We start from the raw sequence: 25,374 nt of genomic DNA, 5'->3' as shown, positions 1-25,374 counted from the left end.
GAGCCAGCTTACCATGACTGTATCCCCCGAGCCACGAGCCAAATGATGCCTCTCCTCGTTTAACTTGTGGGTGTCAGACATTGTATCCAGCAACAAGGAAGCTGATTATTACATGCCAGTTCCCCAGGTCACTGAGGACAGATGCTAGTGGGGATTGGAGTCCTCAATCTTCCTTGTCTAGGTCAAGGCCTCAGCAACCTATTTAAAACAGCTCATTCTCAAGGAAATCAGACGTGCTTCCATTGTGTCTCCTCTTTGCTCTCACATATATAAGCAATGGAGGTCACATTAGCCATCCTGTGTACTTTTTCTATATGGATCAAGTGATCCCAGGGCCCCTAAGCCAGCTGAGCAACTTTTGCAGAGAGCCCTTGTGACAGGGGAAAGTATGATCCAAGCCTTACTGAAGAGCAAAGGTAAAAAGATAGACCAGAGGACGTGAAGCTAAGCAAATCAGAGAGACTCGTTAAAATTAGACCCAACATCAAATCCAAGTGCATAATAATTAGTACATTACATTACATCGTGTTATGATACAGAAAAGAGGTGCTTTGTGATTTTAGTTGAAGGAAATATATCCCTAAGCTGAGGAAGACAGGATGGTATCAGAAACAAAGTAATTCTTGAAAAGCCATGAAGGGAAGAGATCATAACTGCTCTCCAAAGATGGAGGGCACATAACCATTTTGTGATATGCTCCAGGGATTCTTCTAGAACTTTCCACAAAATGTGCAATTATATTTGTACTTAACCCATAGCTCTCTTGACAGGGGTAAAAGCCACACCATTCAACTAGGAAAGAATCCAACAAAGTCCTTTAGAAAACAGCATTCAAAGAGGCAGGAAGAGCCTAAAAATGTGAAAAAGTTGCGAGATAAGGAGAAGAAAATAGATACTTTTTTTAAAAATAAGGAAATTCCAGAGCAGGAAGAGTCTTCAGAGCCAGGCTATGGAGTTAGGCCTCTACCAGGTGACGTGAGGTGACCAGGGAAGTGTTGTCTGTCAAGAAACACCATATGTCTATGTTTTCAGAAGACAATCTCATTGGCGGTATGAGGAAAAGAAACAGAGACCAAAGGAGGTGCTGTGGTTTGAAAGAGTCCCCTGAAAACCACGTGGTGGAAACCTCATTTCCAGTGTGAGAGGGCTGGGGCCTGCTTCTTGGCTGGCCTGTGGGGTCGAGTGGAAATGATTAACCTCAGAATCCAGGCATGCAAGAGTTATGGAGAGTGTGGACTTGTTATTAAGGTGAGTGGAGTCCCTTTGTGTTCTCAAAAATTTGCATCCTCCCAAAATTCCTCAAACTTCCCCTGTGGGAGGACCGCACCATACTTTTGGCATTCCCAGCCTCCCAAACCATGAGCCAAACAAACTTGTTCTTTACAAATTATTCAGTCTCCAGTATTCTGTTATCACAACAGAAAACCAATTGACAGGAAGGTGATCAGATTCCTGGAGTCCACACAGAAGGACACAGCAGCACTGCAGAGCTGAAACACTTGAACTTGAATGGTAAGATGGCAGGAAGAGTGAATAAAGTCTTGAGACTTTTCTGGGTGCACATCGCAGATGGCCCAGTACAATTGGGAAGAGGAACCCAAGCCCCTAGCAGACCTTCTGCACCGGCTGTGCAGGTGAAAGCTGTCATCATGGGACCTCCCTCTCTCAAATGCTCCAGACAAGTGTGGCACTTTCTGTTCAGTGTGACTTGGGGGCTGTTATGGTTCGATAACTAGTGGTCAACTTAACGCCAGCTGGATTACATCAGCATGCATTGAGAGAAGATGCTCCACCTGAGGAGGGTTGCCAGGATAAATAGGTGGAGAAGAAGAGAGGTTTTGAGAGGGATTGAGGCGTTATGAAGGCATTGTTGGTTCTCCTACGAGTTGCTGTCTGAGCTGTTGGTTCTCCTGGAGAAGCTTTGGTCTTTACATTGAGCATTGCTTCCTGGCTCCGGAGGGGAAGACATGTGCTGCCTGGTCTCCAGGGTGAACTCCTCACGCTGCTTCCTGGCTCGTACCCGACTGTGCTTGTCGTCGGAGGAGCTCGGGGCCTCTGTGTCGCTGAGGACAGCTGTGGTGCCTTTCAGAACAGCCCCGCTCTTTGTTGTGAGTGTGACTTCTGGGCTCCAGTGTAGAACCCTCATCTCACTAGCACAGCTCCTTCATCCTGCTGGCATAGACTTTCTGGCTTCCACTGCTGACCCTTGGGTCTTCCCGGCACAGATCCGTAAAAGAGACTGGCGTGAGCCCTTCTGGGCCCTGGACTTCCAGTTGGACTCGTGGAGGCATTGTCCTGAGCTCTGGGTTTTTATCTGGACTCATGTGGGACATTGCCATGGGGTTTAGGCTCTTGACTTAAATAATCTATGTCGTTGGTGTTGCGGATAGATTTCCTGCATTTTCCTGTGTTAACATTCAGTGACCATTATAAAAATATTATAAACTCCACGTCCTGACCTGAATTGTTCTCATGTACAACCCCAGACTACAACAGGGGCTGAGTCCCCAAAATGAAGGCATGTGGAGCAGTAGGACCAGCTGCCCCTCATTTTCCACATCACCTTTCTGGTCACAGAGTCACACACATACCACTCGGTGCCTGAGTTTAAGGGGCCCTAGAGCTTTCCGAGTGTTCTTACTAATGACTGAAGTCCCCCTTGTGCTGGGAGAAGCCACAGCATAAATCACAGCTGCTCTAGGAGTGCAGATGTTCTCCAAGCGATAAAAGCAATGACCTGCACCTCCACAACATGGCCTTCTGCCCACCAGTGTCACCACGAGCGCTCATAAATCACCTTTCACCCAGTGAGAAGAGCAATTTACAGGACAGGATGTCCAACTTGAGGTGGAAAAAAATAAAATGCAGCTCTATCTGCAAATACATACAGGATGACAGGCTTCTGTGAGCTGTGTGCTCTTTCAGGGCTGAAATTTTCCTGGAAAGCCTAAAAAGACATTTACAGGGTCTCTTCTCAGGCAGCTGTTGGCAAGGCCTGGGATGTGCAAATGGTCGAAAGAAGCTGGTGGTCTTCAGAGCCAGTAAGTTTGTACATTTGGGGGTTCACTCCCCATTTGCCCTCAGTCCCTCCTTCCTCTTTTCAGTGATCACAGCTATGAATTGTTTCCTCTCACCTCCTTCAAGCCCAACTTCTTCCCTGTGAGGCCTCAGAGTTGAGTTAGTTCTCTTATGGATTTAATGTAAAATTTAGCTCTGGAAACAATGGGTTTAAGCTAACAGAGTAAAATATTTAAGAACTAGAAGGGATTTCAAGAAAACATTTGTGCATATGCTGGGGTAGTAGGTTGAATGGTGTCCACCCCAAGAGAAATATGTGCTTCTGTGCTAATTCCCAGATCTTTCAAATGTTACCTGATTTGAGAAAATTGTCTTTGCAGATGTGATCAAGAATCTTGTGATCAGATTATCCCAGATTATCAGATGATCCCTAAATCCAGTGATAAGTGTCCTTAGAAAGCAGAGGCACAGGGAGATTTGAAACCCACAGAAAACAAAGGGAGAGAGGAAGGCACTGTAACCATGGCAACAGAGATTGGAGGGATGCAGCTACACATGCAAGGATGCTGACAATGACCAGAAACCCAAAGAAGCAACAAATGGACAATTTCCTAGAGTATCCAGAAAGAGCAAAGCCTAATGACACCTCAATTTCAGACTCTCGACCTTCAGGACTGTGACAGAATAAATTTCTATTGTTTTAACCCACACATTTTGTGACCATTTATTACACAAACTACAGGAGACTAGCGTATCTGGTCATGAGCTTTCATTACTGTCTATCATTCCTTCCTCCACTCCACAACAATCCTAAGCAGCATCACCCCCTGGCTCACCTGCATGCCATACAAATGTCAGTACCCATGCAAGACTGCCAAGGCCAACCGCACCTTCAGATGAAACTTTGGCGCTCACAGCAGACACTCTTTGGGAATCTCGTCAAAACTGCTGGGGAGAGAGGATGAGGGATTCATCGGAGCTGTCAGAAATCAGCTTGAGATCACGGAGGGACACATGACCAAGACAGGAGTCGGCCTAGCAAAGAGTGAAGCTGAGGGTGGAGAGACTAAAGCCGCATCCTGACACATCCCAGAACCTTCGGGCTTTTAAGTGGAACACACGTATCTTCTTTATCACCTCAAGTTGACTCACTTTCTCCTAATTCTACCTGAATTGATCTGGGGCTCCCTGTAACCCAACTCCAAAACCAGAAGCAATGAGGTTTTCTCAGAGCTCCGTCTAGAAGCCAACATTCATTGGAGCAACAATTTTCAACCTCTTATTTTCATTTTATTTTATTTTACCTCATTTGCTTGAAATTAGGTTAAGAAAAAGTAAGAGAACAAATGAAACCATTCATCGCTCCTGGTGGCACAGTGCTCTGACATCAGCCCGATTCTGACCACCGTGACACTGATTCACTCCATCTTTTCCAGCTCAATGTTAGTGATTAAATCCTGTTTCCTCTCAGGCCTATCCAGCCTTTGGGGAAATGGTGTACAAAATAATAGCTTTGCTGACATGAGAAAGAGGAGCACCAAGTACCAAACATGGAGTTTACAAGGTAAGGATGGTGCTTTTACGTCCATTGGAAATGCTGACCAGTTCCCATTCCTCTTACCTGGAGGCAGACTCTGGTCAGCTTGTTAGCAGAGATGCTGAGATCCACACAGCACATTATAAAGTGCTTTCCCATCCGCTTTCTCATTTAATGCCATCTCACGTAGAGTGGGACTGAATGTTACCCTCCTATTACAGAAAAAGAAACATGCTCGGTACAGTGGAGTGACTTTTCTGGGCCAGAGTCTTAAAGACAGGACCTCTTCCATAACACGATGGAGGTGATTCCAAGTATCATTTTCTTTGCTCAGTAAGGAGCACTGGACCTTTGCATTCACTGAGCTACTTCCCAAATTGCAAAGCAAAGTCCTGCCTGGGCTGATCTGGTCAGCCCTGATCTGGTCTGATTTGGTTGGCTGTCATTGTAGGTGAGGAGAGAAACCAATCTAGCAGTGCTTCCAGGCCTAGGAAAGCCCCCACGCCTCCTTCACCCCAGCTCCCATCACGTCTGAAACTGGAGCAAGACAGTCGTTAATTTCACAAGGAAGACTCTTCAGTAAGGACACAGATTGATGCTTTTAAAAATGGGGCAAAGTGATATTCAGCAATAATTTAGTATAACAGAAAGAACTTCGCAGCCCACCTTACACACACTTTCCCGCACTGATTTCCACCAGCCCCTCCAGCCCCTGCTGCTATCTCCTCTGCTCCTTTTTCCGTAACCTTCCTAAGAGCAGCTGTGCATATGAAGGAGGATGAGCAGGGGCACAGGGTGTGTGGGTGGCCAGTAGCCTCAGGAGTGGACATGATGACAGTGAGCCATACCCGTGTGCACAGCACAGGGTACCACATGGGCATCACCTTATTTAGTGCGGACGCAGCTCCTAAAGGAAGGCACTATTTCCCTCACTATGTAAGTGAGCAATCAAAGCTCTGAGAGGTAAAATAAATTACTACAGATCACACACTAGATGAAAAGACTGGTGGGACCAACGGCAATGCCTAACTTTGCTCAGTTAGATCATGTTGTACACACAGATAGACACACACACACACACACACACACACACACACACACACACACACGCCCCTCTCACCTCACCCCAGGAACTACAGGGAAAGGGCCTGAGAGAGTTCTCAAATAAAAATATTAACATCAGTTCTTCTGATTCACCACCTCTTGGTAGAAATTCTGCAACTGATTGGCATTCATTCCTAATCACACAGATGCCAGAATCCTTAAATTATAATCATTCAAGGGCAGTGGGGAGAGACAGAGGGAGGGAAGAAAAATGAAAGTAAAAGTGATCTACATGTGATATGTACCGATACCAAATCCTGACAGTGAATGTATGTGTACCACAAATATATACTAATAAAAAGGGGGGAAACAAATGCAGGTACAAACTAAATATTTTTTAAAAGTATATACTCTAGTTGGTTATTTTGGTTTGGTTGTGAATGTTACTAACTCAAACTCAGTTCAAAGGAACGGGCAGACTAGATTTAATGATGTTCTTGAAAGCAAAGGGGAGGATTTTCTACTGAAGAAATTGCAGTGCGTTTAAGCAACATCATTAGAGCCTTGGGATGTGCCTTGTCAATGGAAATTGCCTTTTTAATGGAAGCACCCATGTTCAATCCTTGCCTCCAAAGCCTTTGGCTTCCCATGTGGTCATCCATCATTCTGAGTCGTGTCATCAGATGGAGGTCAGCCTGTGGGCACCACAGAGCCTCCCCAGGTGACACCAGGGAAAGACAATTCGCTTTCCAAGCAGGTTTGCAACCCTGAGTGAGGAGGAGAGCAAGCTGTTACTGTGGGGTAATGAAGAATGTTTCAATAAGGATAGTTTTGGAGTTATCAGGAAAGATGTCACAAGTTCAAGCCCAAGGCCACCTTGTAAGGCATGTCTCTGCACAGGGCAAGAGAGGCACAGACACACATTCAGAGAAGGAACAGCTCCGACCAGCGTCCCAGGCTCGTTCTCCTGGTGAATTCACCAAAGGAAAAGGGGGTCAAAGTGGGGTTGTAGGGTGAAGGGGATGAGGGCAGAAGGGCACTAAGCAACTGGGCAAGAACAAGAAATAACTCAGTGTTGCAACAGCGCCTGCTCACAGACCAATGAGAACAGATCCGAGCTTTACCATCTGGAAGCTGGCGTGCACAGCCAGGATGTCGGCATGTTCCTTTTTAACTTGCACTGCAAAATGTTCCCATCATGCAGAAATACCAAGCACAGCACATGGAACATCAGCCGTCCATCACCACATCCAACAGACTCTGTCTTCTGGGCTTGCTCCTCACTGTTTTAAAGATAGAAGCCTGAGCCAAAATAAACCTTTCCTACTTAAAACAATAAAGATATACATCATCCATCTGAAGCCTCTGTCTACTGTTCCAGAAGTAACCAACATTCTGAATGTTGCTGTTAATTCTTATGCAAGTTTTCCACTGTAATTACATATAGACATAATTTTTAAAAGTTTTTGAACTTTATTTAAGTGGCTCTCTGACAAAACATAATACCTACTATGGACTATATCTGAATGTTTGTATCCTTCCAAAATTCATATGTACAGATTTGAACCCTCAAAGATTTGGGGTACCAATATTTTCCCTGTGGGTATAAACTTTGTGTGAGTCTCTAGAAACTTTCTCCTACTTGGAGGTGGTAAAGATATCCTTCTATGCGTGCTAATTTGCTTTGCTGTTTATAATTCTACCCCACCTGGTGTGAGTTAGGACCCAAGGCAGACACCCTGAGACTGGCCCGTATAACCCTTGTCTTTGCAAAACCTCCAGCCTTGAGTAAGGATATGACTGCAGCTTCATTTGGCCCAGCAGAAAGTGACAAACACGCTCACATATGCACGTAGCAGTAACACTGCCATCCCTGCTTGAGGGGAATCTCTCTCTTTTGCTGCATTTGAGGAAGAAGCTGCCAGGCAGCAGCTGCCTGTGGCACAGCCCACGCAGCAAGGATGTGGTCTTTGGCTGACAGCAACACAATGAACCATGCAGTCTAACAGCATACAAGGAACTGAATTATGCCGACAACCACGTGTCCCCAGTGGGGCCTCAGGTGAGACCCCAGCCTGGCTAACCTTGGCCGCAGTCTTGTAAAGAATAAAAGTAAGCCACACCCAGACTCCCAGACCATAGGAATTGTGAGATGTGGCACATGCATTATCTCTAAGGTTTGGGCAACACTGCTACAGGATAATCACTAACTAATATAGGGTCCTATCAAAGTTTGTCACACTAGTTTGTCATTCCACCTCTGTTAGAAACCAGATCTTCATATATGCTTTATTTGGCTACATGTGATCTATTTATATTTTCCTGGGAAAATGTCACAATGGATTTGATTGCATTAAGCATTAATCTGTTCAGCCTTTCATAATGAAATACTGCAGACTTGGCATCTTAGTCACTTTCACATCATTGGAGACAATAAATGACACCTCCCACTTAAAGTAGGAGAGGCTGGTGTTGGCTCATGGTTTTAAGATTTTGTGTGTAGTACGCCAGCTTGGACGCCAGAAGGGAAAGAAGGAAAGGTTTGGCTGATGAAAGGGGCTCTGTCACGGTGACCAGGAAGCAGAGGAAGGAGGAACCAAAGAGGAGGAGTCGCCTTCCAGGTCACGCCCAGGGACCCTCCTCCAAAAGCAGTCAGCTACTGGAATCTGCAGGACTGGTGTCTTTCCCATTCATCAGTGGTTTACAGTGGGAAAGGGAAGAGGCTGATGTCCTAAAATCCCATGTGGGTAAGACACTATTACCGTGCTAGCTATCACCATAGTAAATAAAGAAATCTAAATGTGGGGCTGGGGATTTAGCTCAGCGGCATAAGCGCCTGCCTTGCAAGCAGGGAGTAGTGAGTTTGATCCCTGGTACCGATAAAAACGAAAAAGACCAAAAAAAAAAAAAAAAAAAAAAAAAAAAAAAAGAAAGAAAGAAAGAAATCTAAATGTGATTTGTTTGCTCTTTACAGCAATCTTAAAAACTAGACGATATTTTTAGTCCTATATTTGAAAAATGAAAACACAAAGAAATCTAAAGGCTCACCCACTAAACTGGAAAATGACAAAGTAACAGACAAAGCCAGATGGGGACCCAGGAAGTCCGGCTCCCAAGGCTGAGCTGTTTCTTTCATTCCATTGATTCTCTTTCTACTTTACCCCTTCCGGTCCAAATACAATCTAGAATTCATATGAAAAGACTTTCCAGAACCAAAGGGAAACAAATAGTAATACTGAAATTACTGCTACTATCTCAACCTTTAATGTAAGTCAGCTGCTTGGAATCACAAATGACATTTAGAATGTGGTGCCTGAACGACTAGAAAGACAGAAGAATCCTACGGAGCTGTCATCTGAAAAACTTAGCAGACAATACAATTGCACATTTTATTTTTCTATCAAGACAATTCAGATCTGGAACAATGAGAATGGTTCCAGGTCACACGAGCTATGGAAAACAATAGAAACCAGCTTGGTGGGAGGGTCCCCTTGCAAACACCTCTCCCTAGGTTGAATGGCTTGCATGCAAAGGAAAAAGCAGCAGTAAGATTGAACAGAAACAAGAAAGCTTAGCTGTCCCGTGACTCCCTAAAAACTTTTCATATCCAAATCATGAACTCCAAGTGCACTGAAGTTCTCACTACCTGAGTGGGTCCAGGACTGAAGCATTTCGAACTCCGCCGGCCTTTCTTCAGACTTCTAATCATCACATAAAGTCAATAATTAATTCCATCTACACTGGGTTAATGCAAAATAAAGATAATATCAGTTCCCCCCTCTGAGGCATATGCCTTGGCTCTCTTCTCTCCGGGGTTACACAGTCCCTTAGTGTAAAATTATAGTCATATTTTTTAATGGTAAAGTTTTATTTAGTGCTCAGAGTGAAAACCCCTGGCTGGATGTTTCTTCTGAGTAACACAAGTGGAGACGTGGAAACTGAAGAAATCAGTAACACAGGAGAAAGCAGTGAAAAGACATCGTTCTTCTAAAAAGCTTTATTAGGGGCTGGAAGTGTAGCTCGGTGGTCATATACTTGCTTGGCATTTGAGGCCCTGGGTTTGATCGCCAGCACTGCAAAAACAAAATTTTTAACAAACCATAAAAATATTTATTAGTCTTCAGTGTTTTAAAAACACAGCAAAGAAAGAAGTGGGAAAATCTATGTTGCCTTTCAGTGGCTTAAAAGAACTTCTAGAAGGCAACAGCCTCCGTGCAGGAAATAACTTTTTTAACTATCAGATGTCAAAATCTCAAAGCAGCCTAGCGTTGACAAAGGACTTTTCTTAACAGCTCCCATGTTGATGCCTCTGGAGGCCAGAACAGGTTAAACGCCAGAAAATCACTGAGGAAAAGGACCCTGAACTTCGGCCCTCTGACTGTTTTGTGTGATTTTCTCTACACAAGAACGAAAGGTCACTTCCATGCTTAAAATTCACCAAGAAGGTTGCCTTTGATCTCTTTTCTTGAAGAGTTTGCAATTAGGGGAAATAGAATTCAACAGGGCAAACGAATGTTCAAAGAAAGTGGCAAACACTCTTGTATCATTATATCTGCCCCGATTCATTGAAATAATGAGAGGAGAGAAAGATTACAAAAGGAGAAAGGGGAAGAGGAAGAAATGGAGGGGAGAGGAAAGAGAAAGACAATGAAGATAGGAACAATCAATTCTGGCCTAAGACATGCTCAAATTTACGGCTGGCTCTAAAAATATCCATAGTGAAAGAGCGACCTCTTCTGGTCATATGAAAGAAAGGTAAGGTGGGTTTTTTGTTTTTTCTTTTTTTAACTAATGTCAAACTTCAAAGATGGATGAGTTACTACCCTGGAAGAGAACCGTACTCAACATTCATAAATCTTCCAGGGTTCACCCAGATAAACCCCATAAACTAGCAAGGCCAGCGCCCCAAAGGCAATGACTTCCCACAAAATCCAATGAGAAATGAAATAAGCTAGGTTCTGGCTGCTCCCTTCCATCTGCCCTCTCTGATAGCAGTTTTCCCCTTCCTCTCAAGTGATCCCGCCGTGGTGAAACAACTTACCCCAAACCTAATCCAAAACCCAAAACCACACTTACTCCTCCAGGGCAACAGGAAGACACAGGACACGGGAGGTCACCACATCCGCTGAGCTGCATAGACCTACATTTCGGTGCTGATATTTGGGAAACTTTGGTCTGGAACGTTGCAGGCTGTTTCTCCAACTGAGAAATGGGTACAGCGGTGCCAACTGTCTGGCTTTCACACACAGTCAGTCGGTGAGAGTGAGCAGGAAATTGGGGGCACCTAGGGAAAGCTCGGCAAGGTCAGCCCCTTCCTGCCTAGATTCCCATCACTGAGTACACCCTACCTCAGGGCCAATGGAACTGTGCCGGGGATACTTGCACCTCAGTTCTGCTGCTGTTATTTTTAATCTTCTGTACACTGATGGCTGTCATCTTTGTAAGTTAGCTTGGTGGTCAGATACACTCAACATGGAGCTGGGAGGTAGCTCAGAGGTAGAACCACTGCCTGCTGTGCCCAAGGCCCTGGATGTCGTCTCCAGTACTTCATAAAAAAGTGGCATAAAATCTGTCATTTTAACAATCCACATTTGTGCATTTCAGGGGCCTCAATTATGCGCACAGCACTGCATAGCCACCAGCACCAGCCTTTTCCACACTTCCCACCGTCCCAAACAGAAACCCTGGCCACTGATAGCCTCTCCCTCCTCACTGCTGTCTCCTAATCCTTCCGTCTCTATGAACCTGCCTGTTTCACATGATGAGAATCATTCAATGCTTGTCTTTTGGTGACTGGATTATTTCACTCGGTGTTATGGATTAAAAACTGGTGGGCAATTTAACACCATCTGAATTAAGTCAGCACGGTGCTGGGCATAGATGGCCCACCTGAGGGAAGCTGCCAGCATAAATGGAGCTTTCTGGCATGTATCTGGCTGTGCTTATCATCGGAAGAGCTCAGGGCTTCCGTGTCGCTGAGGATGGCTGTGGTGCCTTTCAGGACAGCCCTGGTGCTTGTTGTGAGTGTGACCTCTCAGCTCCAGCATAGAACCATCATCTCATCAGCACAGCTCCTTCACCCTGCTGGCATAGACTTCCTGGCTTCCACCGCTGACCTTGGGCCTTCCCGGGACAGATCCATAAAAGAGACTGGTGTGAGTCCTTGTGGGCTCTAGACTTTCAGTTGGACTCATGGGAGGCATTGTCAGGTTTCATCTGGACTCATGTGGGACGATGCTGTGGGATCCAGGCCGTTGGCTGAATATTCTATGTCTTTGGTGTTGTGGAAAGGTTTCCTGCACTTTCTGTTAACTCTGGGTGACCATCATAAAATATTATAAATTCCATATCCTGATCCTAATTGTTCTCTGCACAATTCCTGCCTACAACACTGGGCACAAACTTTAAAAAGTTCATTCATACCGTAGCATGTATCAGGACTTTTTATTTGCAGTTGGTATCTATCACATTTCACTTCATAGATGCACAACAGGTGTTTATCCATTCATCCCTTGGTGCATCCTGGGGGGGTCTTCCCACCTTTTGGGTGACTAATGAGTACTAGTCTGTGCAGTACTAGTCTGTACTAGTGCTAGTACATTTGAGCCCCCGGTTCCAAGTCTTTGGGTCTGCAGCCAAAAGTGAAATTGTGAGACCACGGAGTAAATGTTCCCGATGTTTTTCAGGAACCACCCACTCTCCTGTGACCAGCGGAGGTGGCATTTAACAGCCCCACAAGCAACACACTACAGTTCCAATTGCTCTATACTCTCACAAACACTTCTGTTTTCTGCAGGTCTTGTGTATTATCAGAGCCATCATAGCAGGAAGAGTGGTATCTCCTTCTGTTTTTTAAAACTTGAGTTTAAAAAACACATAACACAAATTAACCAACTCAGCCATCTCTAAAGTGCACCATTCCGTCATGCTAAGAGCATTCCCAACGTTGTACAATGTATCTCCAAAATGTTCATCTTGCAAAGCTGAAATTCCATACTTACTGAACTATACACCCCAGTTCCCTGTCCCGCACTAATCCCAGCCCCTTGGCAATCGTGTTTTCATCACCCAAGCAGAAATACTGTGCCCATTAAACAGTAAATCATTGCTCCTGCCTCCTTCAGCTTCTGGTAACTTCTAATCTATTTTCTGTCTTTCCGAGCTGGGCTCCTTCTGATACTTCACGAATCATTGATTTCACCAAGTTATAATTTCCTCCAAGTTCCTCTACACTGAAGCACGCAAAAAGGTCTTTCTCTCTTCTGAGGCTGAGTGATTCCATCGTATGTTACACTGCATTTACCTTTGTCATTCTTCTATCAACACCGACATGTGGGCTGCCTCTGCCTCTCAGTCATTGTAAAGCAGCCATGAATATTGGTATGCAAATACCTCTTCAAAATTCTGCCCTCAATTCTTTAGAACGTGCACCCACACGCAGGATTAGTGGTTCATGTGGCCACTGTACCTTTAATGTTTTTAAGAATCACCACATTCTTCCATAGCAGCTGTACATTCCCTTACAATGTACCAACCAACAGTTGTTTCTTTTTAGAGTAGGTAAAGGGTGACCTTGCATTATGATTTCAATGCACATTTCTCAAGTGCTTAGTGATGTTGAGTGTTTGGTGGCCATTTAGGTGTTTTCCTGTGGGTCATTGTACAGGGTTCCTTAAGCTTTTTAATCATATTTTTTTTACGGGGTTGTAGAAGTGTTTTAAATATTGAAAGGAAATTAGAACAGTTGGCATGTTACACAATATCTAAGTGCTTAAATATACTGATGTTCCCATTCTAACCCAAAGCAGAGTGAGAGGCCACGGCTGTGCATTTAACTGAAGGGCAAGCCGATCACCCCCTGATCCTGGCTCCCTCAGACCTAAATGAGGCTCAATTCTTCTCTGTTAAATCCCGCGGAAGGGAAATTTGAGACAACATGACAGACTCCCAGCAGGTGGCAGCAGGAGACACCAGGTACCTTCAAAGCTGCCTTGAAAAAAAGTTTTCAGCAAGATGGTTAACAGAAAGCTTGTTCTGTTTTTTCTGCATGAAGGAAATACTTTGTGTGAGAGCTTTGAGGTGCTAGAAATTGTTTGTCTTTTTCAAAGTGGAATAAGTGTCTTGGTCTCTCTAATTGTAGCATCTGGGTCCTGTCATTACAGCCCATTGATGAATTTTCTGTCTTTGAAATGCATGGGCTAGGTATGGTGGTCCACACCCAGAATCACCACCCTCTAGGAGGCTGAGGCAGTAAGGCTGCAAGTTCAGGCACAGCCTAGACTATTTAGTGAGATCTTGTATTTAAAAAGAAAAGAAAAAAGGTCTGGGGATGTAGCTCCGTGTAAAGGCCCTGAGTTCAATCCCCATTGCTATAAATAAGAACAAAAAGAGTAAACACAGTAGATTTGCTAATCCCTTTGTGGGGTTGTAATCACTTAACAGCAAAGCTGCTACTTGTGATAAAAATGTTTCTTTTCCACCGCTGATGGATGAGACACTGCCCAACCTGTCTCACAGACTTGTGAGCACCACATGAATACCACATAACAAGACATTCTGAGACGTACAGGATGGATACAAATGCAAGAGTAACTGTTTTAGAGGTAAAGTTTGCATTGTAGTTTTGCGTACATTATCCAAGCATGTAAATGATCCAAAAATCCAAGATTGTAAGATGAGAGTAAAATCCATGCATAAGATGAGAGTCATTATTTTCAGCGTTACTGATAACAGAGATGCTGAGAAAAATATCTGTAAAACTATTTTATCACCATCTCAGAAAACAAGCATAAGATGCAGTCCTTTGTGTGTGTGTGTGTGTGTGATTGAACTCTCCACAAGAAAACTGAGGGAAAAAAGTACAAGTGAAAATAATATCTCAAAACCTTCATTTTGAACACTTGCCTGCATCCTGTTTCTGACATCTCCACAGCTACAGACCTTTCCCTCCACCTCTCTGTGACTCCCTTTGAACTGGCCCTAGGGAGTTCTTTCTAGGTCCTGTCCAAGGGAGTGACCTTTATTTGCAGCCCAAACAGCTTAAACTCTTCATCATTATCCAGCTGCCAGGGCTGGTAAAAACTCCAAATTCTTTCAGAACTGGACTCCAGATTTTCAGTCTGCATCTGTATTAGTCAGTCTTTCAACCGGGTGGCCTCATACCTGTGGGGAGCCCTGTAATTGGCTGCCACCTTAACATCTTGCAGGCTGCACCACCTTAATGCCCTTTAGTAGTTAAGTTTTAAGTTAAGTAATTAAGCAGTATCTGTGCCATGTGTTTTCACTGTGCTCCCAACACAGCGTGGATAGAAAACTGCGTGGTGCCCGGCTTCAGATCCCAGGTATGTGGTCCTCTCGCGGTCTCCTCTGGTGCGGCCAGGTGACTCTGGCTGCTTCACGGGGCCCCAGGTCCCAATTTCCAGCACTCACCAAGAGCCAATATAGCTCTTCTCCTTGGATCCACCGCTCACTATGCCGCATCCTCCGGTTAAGGGCCTGGGACTTGCCAACTCCTGTTATTGGCAGCCTCGGTCTCAGCGCAACCTTGGATCCTGGGCACGCCTAGTACAGCATGAAATGGGGCTCAGTGAGCACGTCAGGTTTCAGCTCACCACCTGCATTTTTCCTTCCTCTTCCTAGTTTTATTTTTCCCTTCATTTACTGCCTTTGTTAATAAGAATCGTTATCCATTTGTCTGGCCCTCCCCATGTTGTCATATTCTAGCTTCTGATCTGATTTCTCCACAGAGACTCTCCATCCAGCCCCCTAGCAAGCCGCCATTTTTTGAAGCTGCCAGTCTTGAATTTAAACCTCTACAGCTGTGAAACAAAATGCACACTGGAAGAAAATGCCTTTTCTCTGTAAGTTAATACCTTAGGTATTTCATTATAGTTAGAAAAAGGTGACTAATTCATGAAAGGTTCTTGCTCTACAATTATGGTGGTGGTCTACATGGCAGAAGGCCAAAGCAGGAATGCTTACCACTTCCTCCTTCATCTTTAGCCCTAATTACAACTCCCCTTCCTGTTTGCATGAAAGAAAATTCCATCAGTTCCTCACACATCATCAATATCCACCTGTGTGCCACTTCTGATCAGAGGTCATCTAATCCTTTGCATCTCTATCTGGAAGGAGACAGCCCAACTGCCACAGAATGTGCTCCTTTCTACATCCTCAATAAGCCCGTTCTTTTCTTTTTTGTACTTTTTGCTTCTTTACTGTACCTGAAAACTCAGAAAACTGGTATCCAGGAATGGTGCCATGACAGTAGCTATTCTTGAGAAATGGTGTAGCCTTTGGAAATGGATTATGGGGGATGTGGGTGACAGAATTTGGAGGAACAGGCTACAAAAAGTCTAGAATATTGCACAGAGAGCTTAACTGGCGAGTCTGATGAGTCCTCAGAAGATCAGAACGATGATAGAAATGTGGGCAGTACCAGCTTTGCTGATGAAGTTTCAGGTGAAAACGAGGGTTCTACAGGAAACTGGAGAAAAGGCCACTCTTGTTACTCTCTAGCAAAGAATCGGACTGCATTTTGTCCATGCCCTGACCTTTTGTTGAAGGCTGAGAGCAAAGGTTATGGATTAGTTTGGTGGCGATTTCAAGGCAACAGTGTCTTCAGGCTGCACAATGGATATTACTGGGTGATGTTTACAGTGAGAATCAGAAAAAGGGAGCAGAGAAGAAAGATTTGAAAATCTTGCATCCTGGCCAGGAAAGGAGCAAAATGGCTATCAAACTGTGGCCAAGGAGAGTGCAACTGTTAAAAAGTTCACTTTGATCAAAAGTGGGACAGTGGTGTTTGTCCTTAAAATATGTAACCATTTTTATAAAGTGCTTTGTATGCAACTTTGATTGATTGATTGATTGATTGGTTGATTGGTGTGCTGCCAATCAAACCCAGGACCTCAAGCAGCTGCCTGTCAAGTGAAAAGATGCCTTAAGAACATCTCAGAAAGCTTAGGAGGCTGCACTCATCACAGGCTCAGCGATGTAGAAATGCAAATTTATTTCCACGCCTTTCCAGAGAAAAGTCATTTCAAGAACCAGCCCCGAAACCCCAGAACTACTTGAGACTGATTTTCCCACAGTCAGTCAGCAAACTTCTCTGAGGCTGCTGCAGCGTTGGTTCAAGAGGGCCAGTGCTGGTTTTGCAGGGGTGTGGAACAAACGTTATGGGTTCATAACTCTGCCAAGATTTTCAAAGACGAGAGGTGAAGTTGAGTGTGCAGCCGAGTCAGAGCCTTGTAGGGACTCCATGACACATAGTGGGACGATGAACAGTAGAGCCGCGGGCAGGAGGCTACAATGAAGGTCCAGGGAAGGGGGCAGCATTAGCATGGGCAGCACAGGATGACCAAAGCTGCAGGAAGTGTGTGGAGATGCCTGAAAGGGCGGCTAGGTGAGCTGCTACCAGCAAGATGGCAGAGCAGACTCCCCAAGCCCTGAGAGCCCACAGCCCGCCACCTGTGCCCCGAGGCTGTGTAGGGAGCTTGGGAATTTAAGGTTTACTCTGCTGAGTTTCAGTCTTGCTTCGGGCCAGTCCCTCCTTTCTATTCCTCTATCTCCACCTTTTGGGACAGTAGTGTCTGTCCTGAAAATATGTAACCATTTTTATAAGAACTCAAAATTACTTGCCTTTCATCTCAGAGACTTCGGGCTAGACTTTTGAGCGGTGTTGGAATGTTTGGGATACACAGCTGAAATGGATGTGTATTCTGTGTTATGAAGTAGATAATGAATCTTTGGGGGCAGGAGAGGGATAATTTGGAAGTTGGCACATATATTAAAGACACAGTCCCTGGGGCAGAGGTGCTGGGAGGAGCCTCAGATCTTTAGGAGGCGGGTTAGTGGAACATGCTCAGCTCACTGGAGCTGGGTCCTCAAGGGGACGTCCCTTTTCTCCTTCTGCTTTCTGACTTATCATGTGGGTGGTTTGCTTCCACAACACTCCCCTCACAATGTGCCTCCTGATTTGGGGGTTGAACCTCCAGAACCAAAATATATCCCTCTTTACATCTAAGGTTACTTTCCTCGGGTCTTTTGTGATAGTACTAGAAAGGTGACTAACAGAGCATCTTCTCTCACCATACTGTAAACACTGTAAGTACTTTGTCTCAACATCCCCAGTAAGGGGGAATATTTTGAGGGAGATTGTATGGCAATGTATCTTTACTGTAATCATTTGTAAGATTTAAATATTCAATGTAATTTTTGATCATGCCTCATACCTCTAAACTTCAAACACATGCAAATGGTTGGCATGCTATCCTACCTTACCAAAAGGGTACCATGACAGATGGCAGAAACATACATCCTATCTCACCCAAGACCTTGGAGTTGAGGACCTTATAAAAATGCTCAAATCCAGACCATAACGTGTCTCCCTCCTAGGTGCCAACATTCTCTCTTCTCTGAGGGTACTTCCTTAATTATGCTTAATAAACCTGCCTATGCCTCTTACTGAGGCACCCAGAAATGCTTTTCTATGCAAGTCCAGAACCCAGGGTTGGGGGTTAGCCAAGGTCTCCACTGAGCAGTTCCTCTGGCCCCTGCCAGCCACCGAACCAAGGATTTGCCTCTCCCCACTCCTCAAGGCAATTTCATTTTCGCAAAGTCAAAATTTCTTACAGATATCTACCAAGGATCAGTAGCGACATCTCCCTGCACAAAGCAGTATGTTTGTGAATTTATGAAAACAGGACCTACTGCTACTGCTACATGTTAGGAGCAACCTGGAATCCTGCTCCCAGGGTAAATGGTTTTGTTGAGGTTTTGAGACCCGAACATAAAAAACCGGCTTGGACTTTTCATCACACAGCTCTTCATAAACAGGAGGCAGATTAACTTTTCTGGGTTGTTATAGATAAAATGAGCAAAAGCAAAACAACAAATGAAAAGTAGCAGGATATGCCCCCCCCAAATATGCAATTTTGGCACAAAGTTTACTGTGATCTGAAAGCAATGGAGACAAAGCAGGTACCAGGGAAGCTCTCTGACAACCCTGTGCTTGCCTCACAGCAAGTCCCTCCTCTGCTCTACTGGAGAGAGGCGCTTATCCCCACCCGCCTGGAGGTGGCACCAGAGGAACCCGCAGGAGGAACTTTGCTGACCAGCTTTCTCTCTCATTGCTTTCTTCCTTCGCGGCCCCTAGAGACTCAAGGTCCTTTCCCTGTCTTTCACCTCCCTGAAAACGTTCTACTTTGTTGAATACACTAAGCTGAAGTTCCAAGCCACCTCTCTGAGAATCATTCTTTCCTTACTTCCGTGTAAATATGAAATATACAAGTTAGCAAGTTTTGTTTCTTTGTGTCTGTTTTAATCCCTCCTTTCTTACAGGAGTTCTAGCTAAGAATTTAGAAGCGCGGAGAGAACATTCTTCTTCCCCTACACAATCGTTTACAATTCTGCAAACTCCAACAGCACTTTTAAAAATAATTACAAGGACTATCAACTGCTTGAAGATTGGAGGGCGGCAGTGGAAGGAAAGCACTGATAAAACTAAATGTGTCTCTTATAAAACTGAGCCAATAAAATAATTAATTTTAGTGAAGACACACTGTAGGCACTTTGGACAAGTTTAAGTGAGAAAAAGGAAAAAAATTAAGTAACTGATGAATTTTAATTCTATGCATATGTGTTGTAGATTTCTTTTAGCATGTAGAGCTAAGTGAGTATATAAAATTTAAAAGCAGAAAAAAACTTCAGTATTCTTAACTAAGACACAGTAGGATAGATTTTAAATCTTTTCTTTTATTTGCTAGTGGGGTTTGCACCCAGGGCCTTTACCTTGAGCTAAATCCCCAGCCTTTTTATTTATTTATTTGTTTGTTTTGAGAGATAATCTCCCTAAATTGCTAAATTGCTCAGGTTGGATTTGAAATTGCAATCCTGCTTCAGCCTCCCACTGCTGGGGTTACAGGCATGTACCACCATGCCTAGCTCCTAATTATTTTCAGGATCGCAGCCCTTTAGATTTAGCCATGTGAGCATGAATTACTGGGTAACAGAGACCCCAACATAGGACAAATCTACCAATTACTAATCTGATCAAAACCTTCATAGTCTAATACTTAAGGACAAAAATTCAATGCACTTTCAAGGTGGCTTTTCCATTCTTTTTAAGTTCAATACAAAAATTTAAAACTTTGTTTCCAGCCCCATTTAATCCAGACTGCTCTGAATATTTACCAGGGTTGTGAATAACCTGACAAGTGAACAGCAAACCCGAACAACAATAAAAGCACCTTCTGCCTTCTTTTCTACCAATGCCAGTTTTTATTTAGTGGATCAAAACCAGAGCTATGAGGTGCAACCTTGGCACCATCTCATGGTCTCAGGCCATTGGTAAACTGAGGCACCAGCATTAGGCAGGTGGTTAGATGTGAATGGGGCTGAAGGCCAAAGGAGACAGAGCCAAAATAGCAATAGCAAGCATTGCCAGGTGAGAAAAAGACCCCAATAATGAGCACGTTTATCATCATTCCTGAAGACCTGGACCTAAAGCAGTCCCTCAGAGTGCAAGGTCATTTTTGGGTTACACATTGTGCACATTTCTTCCCATACCTAGTCATCTCATCCCAGGACAAGGCACACAGCATTCCTGGGTACCACAGCCTTCAGCCCAGTGATGTCAGGAAAGGAAATGTTCTTTAAGGACCCTCCTGCCTTAGGCTAGGATCTTGTTTAAGCAGACGAATGGATGAAGAAAGTGTGGTATTGATACACAATGGAGTACGACTCTGCCATAAAAGACTGAACTTGTGTCATTTATAGGAAAATGGATGCACTTGAGACCATGTTAAGAGACAGAAATCTGACATACAAGTTTAAATATCACAAGGTTTCTCTTATATGAGAAACTCCCCAATACCAATGAAGAACAAATTAAAGATTCATATTTCATAATATCATAATTAAAGATAAAATTTCACAGGAAATAGAGACCTAGAACTTCTGCAAAAGGGAAGGAGACCAGCACAGAGAAGGACAGGGTGGAAGGGGAGGAGAGGGAGATGAAAAAAGAATTAAGATGCATTATATACATGTGCCAATTCCTCACAAGAAATGTAATCATTGTGTCCTGCAAATGGGTACTAAAAAAATAAATAAAAATTGAAAAAAATTAAGAACTTCTCTTTTGTACGTTTCTTACAGGATTAGCACCCATGAGGATACACTGACCATCTAAACAGGACAGGAAGAACTTTTGCAATTCTGGAGTAACATCATTATTAGCCCAGTTCTCCAGGACCCCAGAGTAACTCAGGTGCATAAAAACGGATCCAAACTCGAATTCTGGCACTGCCCACCTTCTCCCTGAAGATGTGATTCTCTAAATCTATTTTGCAATCAATTCTACCAAGACCACTGCAAGACCTAAGTGTCTCGACTGAATTCTTTCACTGCAGACACAAAGGATGGAAGGCCAAAGAAGTGACAGTCATTCTTGCTACATCAGGACCCAGCTTCCCAGCAGCACCAGGGCAGCTGAGGTCTCACCGCCTCAGCCTTGGGTTGGGGATGGAGGAGGGGAGGAAACAGGCAGGGATGGAGGAGGTGCCATGACCTCTACTGTGCTGGAGATACTTTCTGCCTCTGGTGAGACACAAGCCTAAAACAGGATTATGCTAGGGTGGCGGAGCACTGTGACTATGCCTCTAACACTGACTCTGAACAATGATTTACTCGGCTGTTGGATAAACAAGCAACCCCGTCAGCTCCACCCAAGTGGGTGATTTCACGGGGTCAGCGTTAAACCAGCTCTGTCACTCCCCAAGAGATGCACTAGGTACAGAAGAAATCTTTTCATATCTCAGAGTAAATACATGGATGCACTCATGTTTAAATATGTTTAAAGCAAAAAATCACATGCTCCATCCATATCACTGTTCAACTCTGAAATATGTGCAATCATCAAACTAACCTTTCTGAAACATGAGCGCACCATGGGTGTCAGTTAACCCGGAGGCCGAGCTGAGCAGGTGTGGGCCAGGCAGTGGGTGATTCTAGCTCACAGACACTGCACGAAGTAAGGGTCCACCCAGTGGGCTCACCAGCCAGCAGGAACTGTCCCTGTCACCAGGCAGGTAGGAAAGCAGAAATCTCAGCTAGAGGGTGGGTGTGGCAGGGAACTCTTGACTCCATGGATTACAAAAGACCCAAGAAGGGAAAAGCAGCCAAAGCCCACATTTACCTTTCTTCAGTGGTCCTGTTAAAGACTCAGGCAGCAGCTCCCTGGTTAAGGACACATGGAGGGCTCCAAGATCGTCCTCACCCAGGGCTTAGCACCGGTTGTCACTCACAGCGCATCTCCAGGGTTCCCCTCCACCTGCTCCCACTGGAGAGGGTGAGATGGGAAACGGAATACAGATTCCACCCACCCTTTGGGGAAGAATACTGTCTTTACCAAAAATGTACAGACTTCCCTGTCATTACTCCCTAAATGTTATGGTTGATACATTGTGCCAACTTGACTATTTCAGAAGTTTACCTAGGAGACTGAGCAGAAAGCCAGGTTTCTTACTCTGTAAATATTCTCATCCTGCGCAAGAGGAGGGCACAGAGATTTTGTAAGCGCTATACCTGCCCTGAGGGGAGGGGTGGCCTGCATACAATACAAGGGAGGAAAAGAGGATTGTTTTCTCCATTTTGCTCTGGCTGCTTTTGCTGGTTGCCACCTTGAAGCGTTGTCCCAGTGCCCTGCCACCCTGCCTTGGAGCCAGTTGATTATGGACTAAAACCTCCCAACAACAGTGAGCTAAATAAACTTTTCCTTCCTTCATTTAGGATGTCTGGTATTTTTGCCCAGCAGTGGGAGAAAAGTTACCAAGACAGATTTTGGTACCTAGAGTGGGGCTCGAACCCATGCAGACTTAACACAGTGTAACAGTATAACAGCGTTTATACTGCACTGGGTATTGTAAGTAATCTAAAGGTGATAGAAAGGGTGTGGGCCAATATCACACCATTTTATACAAGTCTTGAGAGTCTTCAGATTTTGGTATCCTCAGGGTCCTGGAACCAATGTCCCAGAGACATTAAGAGATAAATGCGGTAGGTAACAAATGTGTCTCTTTGGTAATCTCTAGTCTCCAAGTTTTTAGACCAAGAGACAGAGCGATTGTAGTGCCTGTTTTTGCTTAAAACTTCAACCAATAACAAAACAGCTTTCCTTGACAATCATTAACAATTACTTTTGAGAAAGAGATTCTCAGGAATTTCCTCCCATGGACTTTCCAACAACACAATTCATACTCATCCCCCTACCCAAAAAAAGGCTCAGGACCATCTGGGTACTTTTTCATATCTTTATTGTTTGACAGGCATTTACAACGTTCCATTCGTAGACCTAAAAACATAAAAATAGACCTTCTTTCAGCTTATAAAAGAAATATATAAGAACTTTTGACATAGACACGTCATGACCTTATGTACAAGAGAAAAAATGGCACTTCTCCAAGCACCAGACTTTCCAGTATTTTCGATGGACACACGCTGCAGGGAGACCGGTACATCGCCACTATTTCACACCTCTGCTTCGGCTTTTCCATCAAGACCCAATCAAACCCGAGATGATCCGGGACAAGGATGCAGTGATACAAAGGGTATAGAAACCATTCTAAAGCTTTTTTTTTTTTTTTTTTTTAAGAAAACCAGAAGATATAGCAAAAATTTAATAGAATAAAACTTTCAAAAGATCAAGCTCAAAGCCCTGGAAACCCGAAAGGGAAGGGACAGGGGACGGAAAATAGGGAAAGCAAGCAGGGACACAGAGCATGATGTTCTGAACTCTCTATTGTCTGGAAATATAAAGTCATAACTGATTCTTATAAAATATAACTCCTAAAGCTACTATAAAATTCAGGTCTTTAAAGTACCTACTGATGTGTCAAACACCAAATAGATATTTTCCCCAAAAAAGAAAGTTTTCTTATTATTTAAACCCTTCTTAGGAAGTAGACATTGTGAAATGGGAAGGTGGGGGCGCTATAAACCTTTTAAAAAAATTGAAAGTGCTATAAGTTGTTTTTGTTCTTCCTATTTGGATATCTGTTTTGAACGTTAGGTTTACTGACATGATTACCCTGTTTCGTTGGTGTGGAAGGAAGTGTCAAACATAATAGATGTTTCAGAAGAGGTCGTTTGGCTCAAAGGTTTTATGAACTGTCAGGGGAGGGGTAGGCAATCTATGGATGAAGATGGAATTTTGATGAGAAACCCAATGATCACCATGGCAACCCCATGAAAAGGAGCCGCCCCCCTTATGCAACAGACACACACACTATCCATTCCCTGGCAAGGGTAATCCGACCAAACTCCCATCTCAGATTGAGATTCCAACATTCAAAAACAAAAACAAAAAAATATATGCTTCTTGGCAAAAAAAAAGTTTATCCTTAGCATTCTTGTTGACCTTTCATATATAAATATAAAGTCACCATGCCTCACTCTCTCTGTAAAAGATTATATGCTCACTTTTAGACTTCAGAGTTACGCCTAACACTGTAAAATTCTCATCTATTTGTGCCCCTGCATCTCAAGTAAAATACAAAAAATAGTGTTTTTCTCTTTCTCTCTCTCTCAAATGATAAATTTGGATCTCTTTTCTAAGAGTTTGGCATCTTTATAATTCTATGCAAAACTAGAGCTTCCAAACACTGACACAGTTAGACCATCCACAGACCAAAACAGAAGGGAAGGAAAATGAAAAAGCTCACCAAACATCAAGGGCCACCCTCTCCTCACACATTCTTAAAATACACAGATATCCTCAGACACTGAAGAGGGAAGCTGTACAGTTGTCTTGTCTGTTTCCTGGTTCATTTCACTGTTCGAAAGTGGGCTTCCCAGCTGTGGTTGGAGGAGCCGGGTACTGGCTTTTGTAGGTGTGCTACACCTTAAATTCCGTACTTACTTCCACTGCTGGGGGGGGATTTGTTTTCCAGTGCTGCAAGTTCTTTTTTTTTTCCCTCTAATTCTTCAGGCCCTGATGAAGGAGAATAAATAAAAGCCCTTGGTCATATACAGAACAGAGGACTCAGATTCATTTGGGACCCTGAACAATTCTTTCTGGTGATGGTGGGTGGTGGGTGATGGCCATGTGACTTCAGAACCGGGTCAGCCGCCAGCACTGCATGTGTGTGTGTGCGCGTTGTGCAAGGAGTGTGACCTAAGGGGACATTCTCGCGGACGGCACTGGAGGGCTGTAGAGAGAGGAGGGCCGGGTGGGGAGAAGCATCTACACACATTCTCTAAGGGGACGTGACACAGTCAGATCTCCGTGTTCAGCTTCCGGGAGGGGCCAAAGTCTTCACGCCTAACCCAAATGACCTCCTCGCTCGTGCTCTCCAGGCCACCATTGATGCCCGACAGGGCAGCTTGCTTCTTGAGCTGTGCCATGCGGGACGCGTGACTATCCAGGCTTTTCCGGCCTCTTTCTCGGTGACTGATGGAGGCGGCCTGAAGCCGCTCCTGCAGGTCTGTGTCCACTGAGGCGCCCTTCACCGACTCACAGAACTCATCATCGTCACTGAGGATGTCGGTCTCCTTGATGTCATCTTGCTCCTCATACTGAGCAAGATCAAACTGTTCCTCTACCCACTGGTCAGTGTCCCCGCCACCAGGGGGCTGCTGGGGCTCTTTCTCCGGGCTGCCGGCGGAGACCGCATCGGAATCAATGGTAAACCTGTTTCGGGCCAGTCGCCGCCTCCTCCTCCCAAGAGACTTGCTTGGGGCAGACACTGCACACACACACAAAAATATAAAAATAA

General features: G+C 44.4%; 1 protein-coding gene across 8 annotated transcripts in view; it reads right to left on the bottom strand.

The window, feature by feature from the left end:
• Positions 1–22,897: 22,897 nt before the first annotated feature.
• The window catches only part of Tiam1 (TIAM Rac1 associated GEF 1), a 359,373-nt gene continuing 356,896 nt past the window's right edge, over positions 22,898–25,374 (bottom strand). For all 8 annotated transcript variants that reach the window (XM_063252516.1, XM_063252517.1, XM_063252512.1 and 5 more), the window contains one exon: positions 22,898–25,344. In XM_063252516.1, coding sequence (XP_063108586.1) covers positions 24,875–25,344 — 470 coding nt within the window. In that variant the 3' untranslated portion in view covers positions 22,898–24,874. The remainder of the gene's footprint in view (positions 25,345–25,374) is intronic.

The sequence above is a fragment of the Cavia porcellus genome, unplaced genomic scaffold (genome assembly GCF_034190915.1).
Source record: "Cavia porcellus strain 051 isolate PalLab524CR breed Dunkin Hartley unplaced genomic scaffold, mCavPor4.1 scaffold_7, whole genome shotgun sequence".
NCBI lineage: Eukaryota > Metazoa > Chordata > Mammalia > Rodentia > Caviidae > Cavia > Cavia porcellus.
Note: the sequence above shows the minus strand (reverse complement) of the source record. Positions and strands in the feature narration are given on the sequence as shown.